Below are 17355 nucleotides of genomic sequence, written 5' to 3'. Positions count from 1 at the left end.
GAGAATATAGAAACAGAAAATGATGCTGCGGAGTGCCAAGGGGGTGCAAAGGAGCGGGGATGTGACGGATTCTGGTTAGTATTGTAATGTGCAAGCGTATGTGCAATGAGCAAGTGGTAAACCCCTGGGGTATGGGGGAGGGAGAGCTGCCCAAGGATCAGTGAGAGGTGAGCAAAGAATAGGGCAAGATGAGGGGTTTTTGGGAGGGGCAATGATATGCAAAAAGTGCGTGTGTGGGGGGGGGGCTTTTTTTAAGAGTTTTCATACATTCAATAATGGAAAGCTAGAAAGTACAACACAGGAGAAGAATCCCCTTGTGCTGCTGTTCTGGGAGTGGATTTTATTTGGTGGGAGTAAGTCTAAAAAAAGAACATAGATGTACACTGTTGAGAAGTTTCATAAAACATTAATGAGGTAGACCTAACCAAGGATAACTACAGCGGTTCTTTCTATCACACGCGTGCTTTTAAGTTCACTGACACAATTCTATAAAGTTTCTTAATAACATCTGTAGCTTAATCAAATAATATGAGACAAATATACAAATAAGATACATTTAAAATAAAAAAAGCAAAATCAGGTGAGCGCTTAAACTGTCTGACACAAGTGAATAAAGGTCTTTCATGTCTGTTCCTGGTGGGACACGGAAAACTGTATGTGTGTGTGTTTGTGTGTCATGAAGGGAGGCGTGCCTCTCTTTTCACCCTGTAATGTCTTGCCTGCGACTGCAGGGGAGGAGCTACAATAAGCTCAATGCCACCTTCCAGACAAAAGCAGCGTGAATTCGAGAATGCGTGTGCTGATGCTCGGTTCACACATAAGGCACATGCGTGTGTACGTGCACTTGCAAGTGCAGAGCGTCTTGCGTCCAAAGTGTGGAGGATTTTTACAATTGTGTTATTAAAATAACTGCAACCTTTTCTATCATTTTCTTACATTAAACCTATTTCACCACTATCGGGAAACCGCTGTTATATTTATTAGTAGACCGCAATCATCCAAGCAAAAATGTTAAAAAAAAAAAAAAGACAAAAATGTTTCAAAATAATTAAAACCTTGCACTTGTGACATGTTATTCAAAGGCACACTGACCAACTTTAGTGTCCTTCTCAGCTTCAGTTCACTTCCCATCTCAATTTCTCCCTCTCTCCCTTCCTTCCTCCTCCTTCTCCTCCGTTCTGTCCTATTAAATAACCTTGAAGGTCATACCGGTGTGCTACATTCATAGGCTTTTCTGTACCTACAGAAACAAATACATACACACACACACACGGTATAGGAACCTCACGCTTAGACAAAACACACAAAGTCAGACACGCACACACACACAGCCGGCAGTGGTATTTCTGGCAGAGATCTGATAAATTGATCGCTCTTCAGACCTAGCAGAGGTCAGATGTAATGAATCAATCACACATGCATCAGCATCGAGAGCAGCAACTAGAGCAGTCAGTGTACAGCCAAGGCCGTAAGATCTGCTTTCCTGCTTTGATGCAGTGTCAACCTCCACGTTAACATGATCGGGAGGGATTGGTGAGATTTAGCAAAACGGACTTGAAGATCCATAAATGTGGGAAGTCTCTGATACTGAGATCAATAGTGGCAGCAGACAATTCCAATAAATGCTGAAAACATCACTTATTTTTACACGGAAACTGTCAGATTAGAGGCACATTGTTTACATACTTCAGTAGTACAGGCAAATTCTGAACTTTAACGGTTGCAAACTAGAACGGATTTGAAAAAAGTACAAGAACTTCGGCCAAGCAGCTGAAAAAGGGGGATTCACCCCAACAAAGACACCCCCATCCAACTGCCTTAAGGACAATCCAATCATCCGACACCGGTCAATTGAAACAACAGCGTGAAATCCCTCAGTCACTTTTAATTGTTCCATCCGTTGTTTTCTTTTGTCAGGTCTCAAGTCTCCAACAATGAGACTGAGAAAATGGGAAGTGTTGCAAATGGAATTGAAGTATCAATACAACCTCTGTGCCGTGAATTCCTTGAAAGCAGTCAAGATACTGAAGAATTAGTGTTTGCATGAGTGTGCAGCAGTGTCACTCGTGGACTTAGAAATGAAAAGTTATTAATCATACTATCAGACTTCAAACCTTGGTATTATAAATGTACATTTGTCCACTTTCACTGGTAAAAAGCTTAAGCCTGAGCGGGCAAACACGACAAGAAATTTAAAATATTGCAGCTTTTCCGCTATCAGTTAACAAGAATTATATGTTATGTATTAGAAAGCTGTGAGAGTCTTTGCTTTTGAAGTCTATACACTCACAAAAAATAGCTCATCAATAAATGACATTTGGCGAGAAATGAAAACAAAATCCTTCAAAATCAAGTCCATATCATCTCTCAGTGCAGTGGATCTGGTTTAAATCCTAAAATCTATAGTGGATCATTAGCAACACTCACAGAGACTTGACCTGCTCCATCCATCTCCATCGCACCGTCTCTTCCTTCTGACCTCACTTTCTCTCCAACACTGTGGCTCAACTTCGAGGTTACAGCTATTTATATGTAGAGTCGAGCTAAATTCCTTCGCGCATTGCCGTGATGCGGGCCTAGTCAAAAACAAACTGTATTTATGGTGCTGGTCGAACCGAGTCCGGCAGCAAGACCCGAAATCCTACGAGCAAAATAAGTGCGACACTTTTTCGGGAAATCAATGCTAGCCCTCCGAGCAAAATAAGCACGGGGTGTTTACAGTCGTGCGACTTACCTGCAGCTTTCTCTGTTGCTGATTCATTGAAGAATGTCGGTGAAAACCCAGGAGTTGCCAGCGCGTCTCTCCACTTCCTCCCCACTCTCCCTGGCTGCCAGAAACGACGCACAGAGAGATAGAGAGATAGAGAGAGAGAGAGAGGTACTGCGGACAGCAGGAGGAGGAGGGAACTGGAGGAGGAGCGGTGCTGATGCTGCAGCCGACACCTGGCTGAGCATCCTTCTGCTCAGACGGCCGGGCTTTTTTAACACACGTGCGCCCTCTGCTGGAACATGTGGGAAGCAGCTCTTCCCACGTGGTGGGATTCCAATATGACCGCGACTGGATTTTGAAAAGCTGAATTACAAGTCCTACCGTGCTATAAATTCAAAAATCATTTAAGCATTACAGACATATGGAGTCTACATACTGACACATAGCAGGATATGTGTAGGATTTGTGTGTGTGTGTGTGTGTGTGTGTGTGTGTGTGTGTGTGTGTGTGTGTGTGTGTGTGTGTGTGTGTGTGTGTGTGTGTGTGTGTGTGTGTGTGAGAAGATGTATATACAATTAGGTTCATAGGTTTTTGGAAAATGACAAATTTTCCAAGATTTTAAATCAATCAAGTGGGCCTAACATTGATGTCCTAAAATATCTCAGTTGTGAATAAAAGATTCTGTTTTTTATTTATAGTTTACACAGTTACACGCTTTTCCTGTATTTCAGTATTTTATGTTCATCTCTTTCATACTGTTGTAGGTCCATACATAGTGATTTGGCACAACATGTAGATTCCTTTGAGTTAAATTCCTTTTATAAAATTATGGGAAGTGCTTTGGCTATAAAACTGTAATTGAAGAACTACAAATGCAGTGAAACTATGATATGTGTGAAAAGTTAAAGATCTGCCATCTACAGTTAAAGAAATCAATTGTATCCACACCCCTAATTATAGCTTCCCTGCGGCTGGCCCTGGGCTCATTAGATTCAGTGAAGGAATATCTTAATGCTTCAGGTTATCAAGACATTTTAGACAAGTCTCTGCTTCCGTCATGGGAACAGTTTAGGGTTTAGGGAACACAGTATTTAGATCCCACTTCCGCTTTGCACAAAGCGAGATTCATATAGTTGGATGTGTTTATTGTGAAAGAACTTGACTGGCGAACACAGAGCCTTGTCCTCAGTCTCATTAAACACTTTTGGGATGAACTAGCAGAAAAACTTCAAATGTCCAACATCACTGCTTCACTGCTTCTTTCATTCAAAATGCAAGCATCATTTTGATAGTGAAAACCATGTTTAAAGAAATAAAACATGAAGCCAGTCATTTTGATCATACAATCAAAATTTTATTAAGTTCAGTTTGTGTGTTACATATTTTAATGACAGTGGTGTAAAACTCAGCCAAACAGTATCCAATTACATTTGTAAAAATTCAGCATGGGTATTAAAACACATCAATAAACAGGAGAAAACATGTAAAATGAATGGCGGACATATAACTTCCTCAAAAGAGACATTTCATTTGATTAGAAAAAACAAACAAGTGGTAAAAATTTGGCCTCTCTTATTTTGCATTAGAAAATACATGCTACAAACCACAAATGCAAAGATACAGCAGCCAGCACTGTGAAAATCCACTGTCACTTAAAGTTGGAGGACATGAACTGAAAATCTGAAACTGTCATTGCTTTCATCCTAAACATGTACAAAGATTCAGAAGTTAGATTTACTGCCATTACCAATGGGAGAGCTAACACAACGCACAAGTTAAACAACTTGCAATAGTGTTGTCTACACTCCTGGAACATTAGTTTGTGTATTACATTCTGCGTTGCAGATCTTTGCTTTACAATGTTTCATGATTGCTGCTTAAGAAAACAAAGATATAAACAAACATACCACTGCATTAAAACTGTACTGTTAAACCACAACTGAACATGAGGACCAAGTTTTGGACCTCAAAAGGCATCAATGAAAAATTTTCACATGTAGAAACGGTAAAGCACAGCGAACTGCAGCTGCTTTTATACATCCAGACAATGACCTGACCACAGATTTCTGTTAGTGAAGAATTATGTCACAGATAAGCCAAGTGTAATGTGAGAGCTTGTAATGGAGCAATGTTAGAACAGTATACTTTCTATTGTTACATAAGAACTGGGAGATTTTAGAGAACTTAGGTATTCATACCAACCTGTATTTTATACTTACATGTGTTATCTGATGATAAGACTGCTGCACATACACTCAGGTCCATAAGTATATGGACAATGACACACTTTATTTGTGTTTGTTTTTTTGTAATTTAGCCTTTGTGGACCACCACACAACGATGGATTTTAAATCAAAAATAAACCAAAATAAACAGCTGCCAAATCAATAATCTGTTACAAGAAGGGACACAGGGGGGCAGCTGAGCAACACCAGAAAGCGTAGGAAACTACAGGAGAAACTAAAGTGGATGATCGCAGAATTCTTTTCAGAATCAGAATCAGAATCAGAATACTTTATTAATCCCGAAGGAAATTAGGGTAACAGCAGGCAGCACGCTAATGGCGCATGCGCACTTACAAAGGAACCTTCTGACCAACTTTACACAAACATCACTTTGGGGAGACATGTCAGAAAGGTAGGCTGATAGGAAAAAAACAACAAAAATACATAACATGAGGTAAGAGGAGGAGAAAAAAAACTCCACTCAGACTGAGCTCCTAGTGGGAGAACAGTTTGATAACAGAAAAAACACCTCAGCACAAAAAGCACATGACTATCAGTACACCATAGAAACACAAGAAAGGGTAAGAGAGAGCCGGTGTAGACAGCGCATCTGGTCCTGCAGCGTGTCTGCGCTGGTCCAGTCGACTGCCATCTTCCCCGGTAGGGCACAAGCATCGAAGGCGTTTGGAAAGGGAGGGGGGATCAGTGTGTGCATATCAGTGTATGTGTGTGTGTGTCCAGAGTTCAGCTGAGACAGTGTCCTTCGCCCCGCCAGGCTAAGTAAACAGTCTTCCAGCCAACCCAGGCCAACCCAGGTGGTCTTGCATGGAATGGGGGGGACGGTCTAAACACAGTCGTTATCAGAGTGTTCTTGACTTTCTTGGTTAAGAAAGTCAAGAACACTCTTTAGGAGGTAGTTAGTTGCCTTCATGAATGGAAATCGAGTCATTTTAAAAGAGGATTCAATCTGCTGGTTAAACTCAACAAGAGACAGGCCAGATTAGACTTTGCCAGAAATATATCTAAAAGAACCTGCACGGATGAAGCCAATAATAATGGGAAAAGGATAGTGAAGCAGGAAAAAAACAACTCATGATCCAAAGCATAACACATCATCTGTCAAACACGGTGGAGTCAGTGCTATGGCATGAGTATGTATGGCTGCCAGTGGAACCAGTTTACTAGAGTTTATTGATGACGATTCAGCTGCTGATATAAGTAGCAGGATGAACTGTGAAGCATGCAGGGCTGTACTCTATGTTCCAATTCAACCCGGTTGTACAATGGACACTTCGCAGTGCAAACTGGATAATGACCAAACACATTCTGCAAAAGCAACTTTCTCAAGGCAAAGAAAGGCTATGTTCTTTAATGGCCATATCAGTTACATCAAGCCAACAGAGTTACACTTTCAGAAGAAAAAACTGAACTAATTTCTGGATGTCAGACCATCACTGACTGTAAAAGATTTTTGCCCAGTTATTAAAAGCAACCCTTGTTAATTTCTCCAGGGTTTTTTTGTCCCTGATAATTAAATTCAGAAATTGTATAAACACTTTGAATTAAAGTCTGCACTTCCCTTGATTCACATCTTGATCATTTGATTTAAAATCTCTTGGTACAGAATGGAGGCAAAAGCACTAAAAAATGTGTCATTGTCCAACAAAGACTCATGAACCTAACTGATGAACTTTTGATACAACATACAAACATCATCATCAACAACAACAACAAAAATCCATCCATCATTGATCATTGCAGACCTTTCTGGCACCCACATATTGGCTTTTGTACATATTCCTGCTGTCAAAAATGTGGCTCAGTCACAGGTTGTAGACGTAAGTACAACCCAATATGAAAAGAAACAGAGACTATGCCCCCCCCCAACCTCTTTAAGACAATGATGTATTCTGTATCTCCAACATAAGCCCTAATTCCTGATAGTCAAGTAATAATTGGCACTTGAATCGGAACCTTATTGCAAAATACAGAACATGTCAGTTATGGCTGTGTTCTCCCTGCAGCTGAAGAAGTAAGTCAGAAGTTTGTGAATTTTAGGTATGAGGTATTTATCTTTACCTTCCCTAAAAGAAAGTTCTGCCAGTGAGCTGACACAGACTGACTGCTGGCTATCAAGGATGCATGTCTTGGAAGCAGCGTGATCTGATGATGGAGATTTGCAAATTCCTACAAATCTCCATCATTCTCTTCCCTTACATCAATGCCATTGGACAGAAAGGCTTCTTTTTCTGGTGATGCTGACTTGTGGTTAAGCCCTAAGCCCATCATCTCTGTGTCCGGAGTCGAATGAGCTGCAGCTGACAGGGTGCTGTGACGGATACCATAGCTGAAGTAGATCGCGAAACCTGGAAAGGCAAAAAGAACCGGTGTTATGGAATCCTAGCTTTTTAATGCAAATACACCTGCTGAACTTTTCAGTCTAAAAACATGTACCTTTTTAATAACATTGACATTTTCGCAACCAACTGACAAAGTATGTTTACTCGTGTTTTGTAAATGTTTCAGATCGGTCTGCGAACACATTGCAATGTCAAGTCAAAGCAGCTAGCCCATTTCAAGCAGCTAAAGCAAGTAAAATAGTCAGCTGGGTGTGTGAGACTTTTCAGCATCATCCTAGGTAAGTGTAGCGAGCAGAATTCTTGCAGTTAAAAAAAGAACGATGGAGTGTAACTACCTATGGCCATCCAGATTGAGAATTTAACCCAAGTGCGTTCTTCAAGCTGCATCATCAGGTAGATATTGACAAACATGCTGATCACTGGAATGAAGGGCAGCATGGGCACCTGGGAGACAAATACCACAAAAGGAGAAAGCGTAACAGTATCCATTAAAACTTAGCGAGCGTGAACTCTCAGGGGGCAGAGGTAGTGCTGAAAGGGCTTAAATCAAACCTTGAAGGAGAGTTTAGTGTGGTTCTGGGGCTGTCTCCAGATGATGAAGACCACGAAAAGACACATCATGAAGATGACGCTGAGGGCTACCAAGTTCCACGAAGCAAGATCTCCATAAGATGCCAGAACACTGAATGCCAGCATCAGCATTCCTTTAAAATGAAAGAAATGTTATTATCTTATGTGTAATACTTCACAAGTGCAATGTGATTTTTAACAGTGAAGATACTGGAAATAAATCCATCACCTACATTCAAGGCGAGCACACTTGTTGGGTTGTTTACCAAAGATCTAACGCCTTCATTTTATTGAGTAAGCAAATAAATGTTATTTCTACAGCACATTTAAAACTAAAGTGCTTTACAAGGTCTTTATACTTGATTTTCTTACATTATTTGTATGATTTTATTGCCATTTTAAGGCAGTCCTGGTTTAATAACATACCGAGGAGAAAGACACAGACGTTGACAGTGAAGCCTGACAGTTTGGATGGTGTGGGGTTGTCTGGGAACAGCAAGGTTTTGAAGCTGAGCCTCTCTTCCATACCGGGCAGGATGTTGCCCTCATTCAACTCCATCTCCTCGTGGCTACTGACAATCTGGTAACCCATGCTGGGCCGGTACCTGAAACAACAAGAACAAACACCCATAATGAAGTGTTCAGACATAGCAGTTGTACTCTGTGTTCCTGCCACTTAAAATAGTTGCTAGCACCGGTGACAAAGCTGGTAATGCACACTGCAACATTAGCACACAATGAACCTGCTTATAAGCAATGTCAATGCTGCGTATGTTTGAAATAGCTTCCAATAGTTTTGTTGGCTAGCATAAACAACTATAAACATGTTCAGACCGTGTCCAAGCTGATATATTCTCACCAACCTGAGCACCAGGATACAGGCAGCCACTAATGTGTAGGCTAGCAGCGTCCCTATCGACATCAGGTCCACCAGGTCCTTCAGCTCGAACATTAACACCATGACAACTTCACAGTACAAGGAGACAAAAAATAAAAATTTAAAGTGAGAATGCTTGTTTGATCCCATCAATTATTTTCCATACTTGTCTTAGAAGAATAAATTAAGATGTGTCTAACATTCAGCATGCTTATACAGTTACTGTGAGCATAGAAGTATGCTGATCATAAGCTCAAATGATGCCATTGAGTACAGCCTCATAAAGATGCTAGCTCGAATGTACATATTCTTTTCACAATAGTGATTCCCAAAGTGTGGGTCATGACCCTCTGGTGTTCCAATGGTTTACCACACACACAAGAAATCTTTGCTACAAAAAAATGTATAATATATAATTATATGAGTTCAAAATTTACTTGAAATTTCACAACTACAATCTTCTTAGGGTGCTGTATTAGGATATAGGGTAAAAATAGCATTATGGAGCGAAGCCAGCAACCACCTGGCGGCAAAGTCATTCCATTTCATTTATATGACACTCTTATTTTTCCGCTCTATTTTTTAAATGGGGCAAAATCTCATATCACGTCACTGGTGGGGAAAGATAAAAAATGAAGCAGGAAAAGAAGTTAATAGTAAATCAATCTCAACAAAACAAATCAAGAAAAAATTAAAAACCTGTTGATTAAAGTTTTGATTAAAGGTTTGCATGTTTTCAGTTTTAAAAAGGGCCCCAGTTGGGAATGGATAAAGTATAGGCTGGAGGTGGCAAAAAGAGCTGCCTCTATTAAAAAAAAAAGTTATAAAAAGTTTTTAAACTTAATCTTTCAAAAACCAAAAAGTCTCTGCTTTGTTCTTTTTCTCTTCAATTCAAACCTGACCTTCTATCACTGCCTCTCTCAAGTCCCTCTACTCAAATACAGGAATTTGCGTTTTTATTTAACGCCCCCCTTTATCTTACCAGCTATAGCCCCGGCAGCAACAGTAGATGTTACGGGAGATTTTCTCTCGCTGATGTTGGCCAAGAAGGAGAAGAGCAGGCCATCCTGCGCCATGGCAAGGATGATACGAGGTAGGGGGAACATGGAACCCAACAGACTGGGGTAAAGGTGGGGGGAGGGCATCATATTGTGATGGCAGCGGTTTGGTGTAACGTGAGGGACAAGGGGGAAAGAAGAATTAGGAAAGGTCAGCGAGTACCAAGGGAAGATTCAGAGAAAGTAGACGTATGTGGGTGGAAAGATCTGGGGGTTAAAGAACATGCTGCAGCGTGCCAGACTGGCAACACTGTTGAAGAACAACATGCTGGGACAAGGATACTCTGATGTCAGCATGTAAAATTTGGCCCCCAGTATGACTGCATGTTTTGCACATGCTGTTACTGTCAGTTTTAGTCCACGTACCATGCGGTTTAGTTTGGATTAGTGCTGGTGCACATCTCCTTCTCAAGATGCAAGTTAGAAAATATGTCTCAAGTTTCCCAACAGAAAAAACAATGGAAGACTTATAGTATAGACACAATAACCTTGACTCCCTCAGCCAACTAAACAGAGACCTGGCTATGTAAAACACTTAATAATTAGTTTTTAATGCTAACGCATGTTAGTATCTCACCTGCCAGAGAGGAAGTGACAAAAGTTGCATTTAGTGGGGTTTTGGTGCAGGAGTTGACCCTGGCCAAGGACTTTGATAACAGCCCATCATCAGCCATAGCCATGATCACACGAGGAACAGGGTACAGACAACCCAGCAAGCTAACATGGGGGGAAGGGCGTACCAAAATATAAAGTATCCACAGGAGCAACCATGTGAAACATGCATAAGCAAAGACAACAGCACACATATGCAAGGAGCATTACATTCAACATAGATACAGCAGATTAAGACAAAAGAAAAAAACACAGAACACAGGATACTTAAATATGTTGTGCATACATTTTAAGTTAGGAACACATGTGCAACACTTTGTAATGTAACTTTGTAATATGTAAATAACAATTTAATGCAATTTTTTTGCAGATCTTATGCACCCATATTTTATTCAAAATAAAACGTGACAAAAATCAATGTTTAAACTGAGAAAATGTACCATTAAAACAAAGATACTAGCTCATTTTTATATTTAATATTAGCTGAATTTAATATGTCTTAGTATAGATGGGACAGGGCCATGCTGTTTGCCACTGTGTGGCATCCTCTCTTCTTTTAACAACAGTCTCGAAACATTCGAGAACTAAGGAGATCAGCTGCTGAACCTTTGAAAGAGGAATGTTATCTCACTCTTATCTGATTTGAGCTGTTCAACAGCCCTGGGTCTTGTTTATCGTATTTTTCACTACACGTTTATTTTCAATTCATTTTATTTTTATAGCACCAATTCATAAAAACAGCGCCTCAAGACTCTTTATACTGAAAGATATGGACCTTACAATAATACCAAGTGCTTGCTCAAATACCTTTCAGCAAGCACTTGGTGACACTGGGAAGGAAAAGCTCCCTTTTAACAGTAAGAAACCCTCTGGCAGAACCAGGCTCAGGGAGCGACAGCCATCCACCACGACCTTTTTGTGATGATAGGAGAAAAAATATTTCATGTAAATCTTTTCAGCTGGTGAAAGGTCTGGACTCCAAGTAGGCCCTTTGAGCACCCTCTGCTACTATGAAACCATGCAGTTCTAAGTGTTTCAAGAAGTGGTTTAACACAGTCTTGCTGAGATATGCAGCATATGTCACTATAAAACCTTTAATGTACTAATGCACTAATGCATCCCCTTAAAATCAGAGATGCATACTTTTGGACACAGCGATGACAACATGCATAGTCTCTCTCCTTACTAGTCCAGAGGACACGGTGTCCAAGTTTACCTAAGGGAATTTCAAATTGCATTTCACTGGACCACAGCTTTGGCCCAGAGAAGACAGCATTTCTAGATCATGTTCATAAATAGTTTCTTCTCTGCATGATAGAGCTTTAACCTTTGTGAATCATGCCTGGTTTTAATGCAGTGTTGCCCGAGGGGCCGAAGCACATGAGCTTCCAATATTGATTTCTGGCTATTGCCTTTAGTGCAGCGATGAACCATTTAAGATAATATCAAAATGTTCTTTTTCAGCTGTTTGTTGCACCCATGCCCAGTCTGGTGCCATCAAATTCTAAATTATCATTGTATCGTAATTTTTATCATGAAATAGTAAAATACTCAGTTTAAACATTTGATGTGTTTTCTATGTTCTATCATGAATAAAATATTGGTTGATTGTTGCTATTATTAATTGCTAAATATAACATATATGGACCATCATTTAAAGTGATTAGAAACTAATTGTTAGTAAAAAAAAAAAAAGTCACCTGCCTTAGCCTTTCTGAGTCCCTGTTACATAATCGCCTTCACACACTGATGGTGCAGCTATATTCTCAGCAGCATGTTTTATTTTTAGTTAAGGCATCAAATGCTTTCCGAAGTTAAATATACACTCTCGCTCAGAAACACAAACATAAATATATGTGTGTGTGTGTAGTTATCTGAGACAGAACCGTGTACACAACTGCGCATTTAAAATGAATGATAGTCTTTGGTTACGCTCCAGAAAGCAGATGTAGTGAAGATTCTGAGTTTGCTAATCCTGAAATAGGGGAAATTCTGGATCTTCTGTTCCAAAAAACAGGAGCTTAAACTCTGAGTTAGTTACTGACTCCTGCCCTCCTGCTGCAGCTGTAGCAGCTGAGTGACAGTGTTTCATTTCCCCATTCAAACATCTATATTTTGATAGGATTCCAGTTTGATTTTTTTAAAGGAAAATTGCAGTTGTCTAATGATGACTGAGTGGACAATGCTGAATAAATGTCATAGTCCACAAGGAACAAATTTATATTCCTCAGCCTAATAGAATATCTACTGGTATTCACAGTTGCTTATCTTAGTGGTAATCAGTTCAAAGTTTACTCAGAACAAGATCTAGTACATGTGCATTGTGCTTCTAAGTTCAAATCTCTTACCTTGTAGACAGAGCGCAAAGAGAGCCTACAGCTACGGCATATTTCGCGCCCCCCCAGCCCACATAATTAAAAGCTGTAGGCAGAGGGCTGTTGCTGTCCAGCAGGTAGTATGGCATCATGAGGGTGAGAGCACCAGAAACGCTGAAGTAGATCACAAAGCAGATGAGCAATGAGGATACGATACCAAAAGGAATGGCTCGCTGGGGGTTCTTCACCTCTTCACCTAGGACATATATAATATATAGACACAGTTAAGAGCCAAGATATGCAAATCTGCTTCTGTATGACTTCAACGGGTGCAGAAATATCTTCAGGTAATGTGCCATTTTTTGCTTATATTTATATTTGAAAAACATCGTCAGAAGACAGAAATTCTTACTTTCAGCGTTTGAACATGAGGCAGAAAAGTGAATATGTGAAAATTCAGTGGAACGAAAACACAGAACACAGTACAAACTCTAGTGTTGGATGGATGATGGATGGATATTCAGATTTTGGAGGAGTTTTATGCTTTCATCTGAGAATTGTCCATTTGAATGCAGGGTGCAGGCACTGTATTCAGAAAGGTAACATAATTTACAGAAGTGCTGCAGTTGAATCGAGAAGTGCATGCAAAGTTTTGTGGAAATTAACTGAATGCTAAGTGGTTGACTGAACCTGTAAATAGTAGTGAAATTACTTTACCTTCTTAGTTATTTCCTAAATCGCCCCATCGTCTGCTATACAGCTATGTCTTTGTTACTAGCCACTCCCAATTCATTGCAAGGTTTGAAGATATTAGCTTATTTTTTGGGGGGAGCCACCATGCTGAGGGGCCTAACTGCTCAGCTGCAGGTGATTATGTAGGAAGGCCTTGCTGTGTAATAAAACCACATTACGGTGATGGAGCGAGTGCATAAGACGCACAGTTACGTGTCAAAGCAGGCCCAAAGTACTGTAAAATAAAAGAGCTCTGAAACGTGACGGAGACAACTGCTGTGTGGATGATATGTGTGTGTGTGTTTGTGTGTGTCTGTGTGTGTGTGTCAGGGGGAAATGGAGTATGGCTTCATGCCAACTTAACTCTTACTGCCATACACACACACACATGCAAAAAGATCATTGTGAGTTTGTGTTATGTCTGACAATCGTAATTTAAGGCTAACTGGTCAGCTTGCCAGCCAGTTAAAATTCAGGAAACCTATGGGTGGGAAAAACCTTGTAACATGTATAAAGAAACAAGGCTGTTCACAAACTCTGCAAAACTCAGGGAAAAACCTCTGGAATGCCCTCTTCCAAAACCCTGTTTGTTCCCCCCTAACCTGAGTAGCAGTCTTTTGGCCTTCAGCCAATAGCAGAAATAAGTCAAACGCAGTAAAGTGCATCTTTAATTTCTCTCTTGCCCCCCTGTTATGTAATACTTCTGGATGTTTAGGAAAGCTCGGGGCTGAAACGGTTCCAAAAAGATTGAGTTACATTCCCCCCTCTCTCCCTGAAAATGGAAACACACCCATGAGGCCGTCAAAGGGAGATGTATGTGAAACTGCGAGACGTGAAGCAGAGGGAGTCAAAAACAGAAGGTCGACAGAGTTTTCAGGTCAGATCAGCACTAACCTGTGGTAGCAATGCAGTCAAATCCTACAAACCCATAGAAACAGGTAGCGGCTCCTGACAGGACACCGGTGAATCCAAATGGCATGAAGCCGCCGATTCCTAAACTCTCTGCACTTGGCAGGACGTCTGTCACACTAAACCAGAGGAATATAAATAATATGAAATATAGTTCTAAAAGAATGTCATCCAGATAAAAACAAAATAGAGTAACAGAGACAGTTAAAGGGAAAGATTCAGCATTGAATATGTCCTTACTTGGTGCTGTTTGTTGTATAACTTGCATGTAGGATCTCTTCAGGGTCTAGCTGCCAGTTTTTAATATTGCCTTTGACGAATCCAGAGATCACCATGAACACCAAGACTAGGACATTGATACAAGTGAAGACCTTGTTCACCATTGCTGATTCTTTGACCCCAAATGCCAGCAGACCTTAGAATTGCAAAGGACAAAGAAATGGAAAATGAAAAATGTCTTGGGAAAATGTGTTAAGTGTAATATTAAATGTTTTCTATGTCTTCTTACTTGTAAGAATGATTATGATGAAAGCACCAAATATGTCAGGATACTCTGCCAGTGCTCCTGGTACATTCAGGGCCATGTACTGTCTGCAGAACTGCCCTATGGGGTTCCCTATCAACTCATCAAAAGTGGCGCTCCATGCACGAGCCACGCTGGAGGCACCTGAGACGAAGAAAAAAACATTCTTGAAGACAAATTTCCTCCTACACATGACCTTAAACTAGGCAAAATAGAAACAATAAAGCAGTGGTGCTTTATGCTTACCAATGACGTAGGAAAGAATGAGATTCCATCCAGTGATGAAGGCCCACAGCTCCCCTACAGTCACATAGGAGTACAGATAAGCCGAGCCTGTTTTGGGAACACGGGCTCCAAACTCAGCGTAGCAAAGCCCGGCTAACACTGAGGCTATAGCTGCTATTAGGAATGACAGCACAATAGCAGGACCTGTGGAAGGTGGTGGGAATCATATGATTAAAAACTTTCAGGTTTTTCCTCAATACGCATGTTTTCACTATCAAAAGTAATGTCACTTGCCTGAATTCTCTCTTGCAACAGCACCAGCGAGCACATAAACACCAGCACCCAATGTACTGCCCACACCGAGGGCTACCAGGTCAAAGGTGTTGAGACATCGGCACAGACGGGAGTCCTCGGAGTTAGAGTTTACCACTTTCACCCTCATCAGCTGCTTCCTGAAAGTGGAAGCAGCGTGCAGAAGGCTCTTTATAGCCATGGATCACACTCTGGTCTCAGCAAAAGTCAGGGTTTAGGGGTTCAGAGGTCACAACCTAAAGATGAAAGACAGTAAGTTTAAAAAACACGCTTAGTTTTTCATCTCCCCTGTTTAAACAAAGGACTCCGAATCATTTCTGACAATAGCTAAGGAAGCTCATTATAGTGCGTTACTCATTGCAGAAAATAAACTAAAAGTATCTGCCAGGATTGTTACTGTTTATCCCATGTTTGGATCATACAGCTAAGTCATTTGCACAAGATAAACACAAGTAACAGGGAGTAGCAGCCTGACAAGTATCCAGACACCTTGTCAGATTACAGTGACCTAAGGATATGAACACGAGAGGTCATGCGGACAGTGCAACAGTTTTGCCGCAGCTCACGGAAACTTCCACCCAAGGACAAGCTGATGTGAGAACACTGTCGTCGCACTTACCTCTGAGAATAATCAGGCTCACATTCAATTTTCCAGCCTAGCACATCACACGTTAATTATGAATTACACTGTATAAAGATGTCTAATAAATGAGCTTGTATCCAAACCAAGCAAAATTACACACATATATCTAAAGCCGACTTAGACGACGCTGTAAAATATAGCATATGTAAATACAAATATAATATCACATGCAACCAGCCACATTTTAGGGAATAAATGAAAATAACTGCTCAGGACAAAAAACACTGTACAGATATTTTCATGTCACTGAACTAAAAAACAAAACAAAGAAAAAACAAACAAACATAGAATCTTTGAAAAAAGGCAAGAAAATACAATAACTCATATTTACATTAAACAAATGGGGAAATTTTAGTAATGTGCTGGCACAATGAAATGATTCTATTCCTTGTTGCATCAAGCTGTCCACCATTATCAAACTGAAACTGCTACAGAAGTCACACCTGCAGCAGTGTAGAGGTCACTATAGTTTGCATGTTGTCAGTGATTCTAAATGATGATACACGTTCAACGGTAAGCTCGATGGCCATTCATTAGATTTTCACAGGTGACTGCCTCTTCTATTTTCCACTATTAAGGGCCTAGATAATGAACATATGCCTTTTGATTAGATGCACACCAATTGGTCCTTTATTAGTTAAATGAGAAAATCAAATGTTAATATTTTCCTGGTAGATTCTGAGATTTACAGACCAAACAGTTGATAGAGAATATAATCAAAAGCGAAGATAAGTGTTAGTTCCAGCCTTCAATTACAGAATTGATATATCTGATTCATATACTGCATTACATAAAAAACTAGCATTTTTTCAAAGTAAAATGTGACTTCAGGTTGCCATTTCTCCTTAATGCATGCCATGTATTAACCCTATATTATTTCACTCATTCAGCAAATGAAAGTGAATGGTTAACGTGTATAGACATGCAGAAAAGTAACAATGTGCAAGTAAAAGTTGAGAAATGATATGCTTTATTCATCTTAAGAACAACCATTGTACAAATAATCTATTAAATCTGGACTAAACCAGAAGCACTAATACTGCATACTGCTTTGATTATCACAGCATTACACATGCTGCATCTGTCTATGATCTCAGAAGCTCATAAATACAAATTTGTAATAAAAATCCAATTTAGTGTAAAGATTTTAAAAAATGTTCTGGTGCAGTCATAAAATCCTTGCAGAAAAAAACAAAAAACAAACCAATGAAAGTGACCTATATATATCACACAACCCCTGACTGACTTGAGTATACGGGTCAGTCTGGGGTCACAACTTTCTGT

General features: G+C 40.1%; 2 protein-coding genes across 5 annotated transcripts in view; both read right to left on the bottom strand.

The window, feature by feature from the left end:
• mtus2a (microtubule associated tumor suppressor candidate 2a) overlaps window positions 1–2871 on the bottom strand; it is a 45482-nt gene extending 42611 nt beyond the window's left edge. For both annotated transcript variants that reach the window (XM_026181596.2, XM_080307101.1), the window contains exon 1: window positions 2735–2871. The gene's annotated coding sequence lies outside the window, so the exon portion shown is untranslated. The remainder of the gene's footprint in view (window positions 1–2734) is intronic.
• A 3417-nt stretch (window positions 2872–6288) lies between these two features.
• The window catches only part of slc7a1a (solute carrier family 7 member 1a), a 30384-nt gene continuing 19317 nt past the window's right edge, over window positions 6289–17355 (bottom strand). For 2 of the 3 annotated variants that reach the window (XM_026181145.2, XM_080307099.1), the window contains exons 2-13: window positions 15411–15664; window positions 15138–15320; window positions 14877–15035; window positions 14609–14783; window positions 14354–14487; window positions 12761–12983; window positions 10378–10517; window positions 8729–8831; window positions 8292–8470; window positions 7848–7999; window positions 7631–7739; window positions 6987–7301 (exon numbers count right to left, since the gene is read on the bottom strand). In XM_026181145.2, the coding sequence (XP_026036930.1) occupies window positions 7123–7301; window positions 7631–7739; window positions 7848–7999; window positions 8292–8470; window positions 8729–8831; window positions 10378–10517; window positions 12761–12983; window positions 14354–14487; window positions 14609–14783; window positions 14877–15035; window positions 15138–15320; window positions 15411–15609 (1935 nt within the window). In that variant the 5' untranslated portion in view covers window positions 15610–15664 and the 3' untranslated portion in view covers window positions 6987–7122. Of the gene's footprint in view, window positions 7302–7630; window positions 7740–7847; window positions 8000–8291; window positions 8471–8728; window positions 8832–9724; window positions 9862–10377; window positions 10518–12760; window positions 12984–14353; window positions 14488–14608; window positions 14784–14876; window positions 15036–15137; window positions 15321–15410; window positions 15665–17355 lie in introns of all 3 variants that reach the window. The other variant, XM_026181148.2, reaches the window with a different exon arrangement.

Source organism: Astatotilapia calliptera, chromosome 10 (assembly GCF_964374335.1).
Source record: "Astatotilapia calliptera chromosome 10, fAstCal68.1, whole genome shotgun sequence".
Classification (NCBI taxonomy): domain Eukaryota; kingdom Metazoa; phylum Chordata; class Actinopteri; order Cichliformes; family Cichlidae; genus Astatotilapia; species Astatotilapia calliptera.
This window is presented reverse-complemented; position numbering and strand designations above follow the sequence as displayed.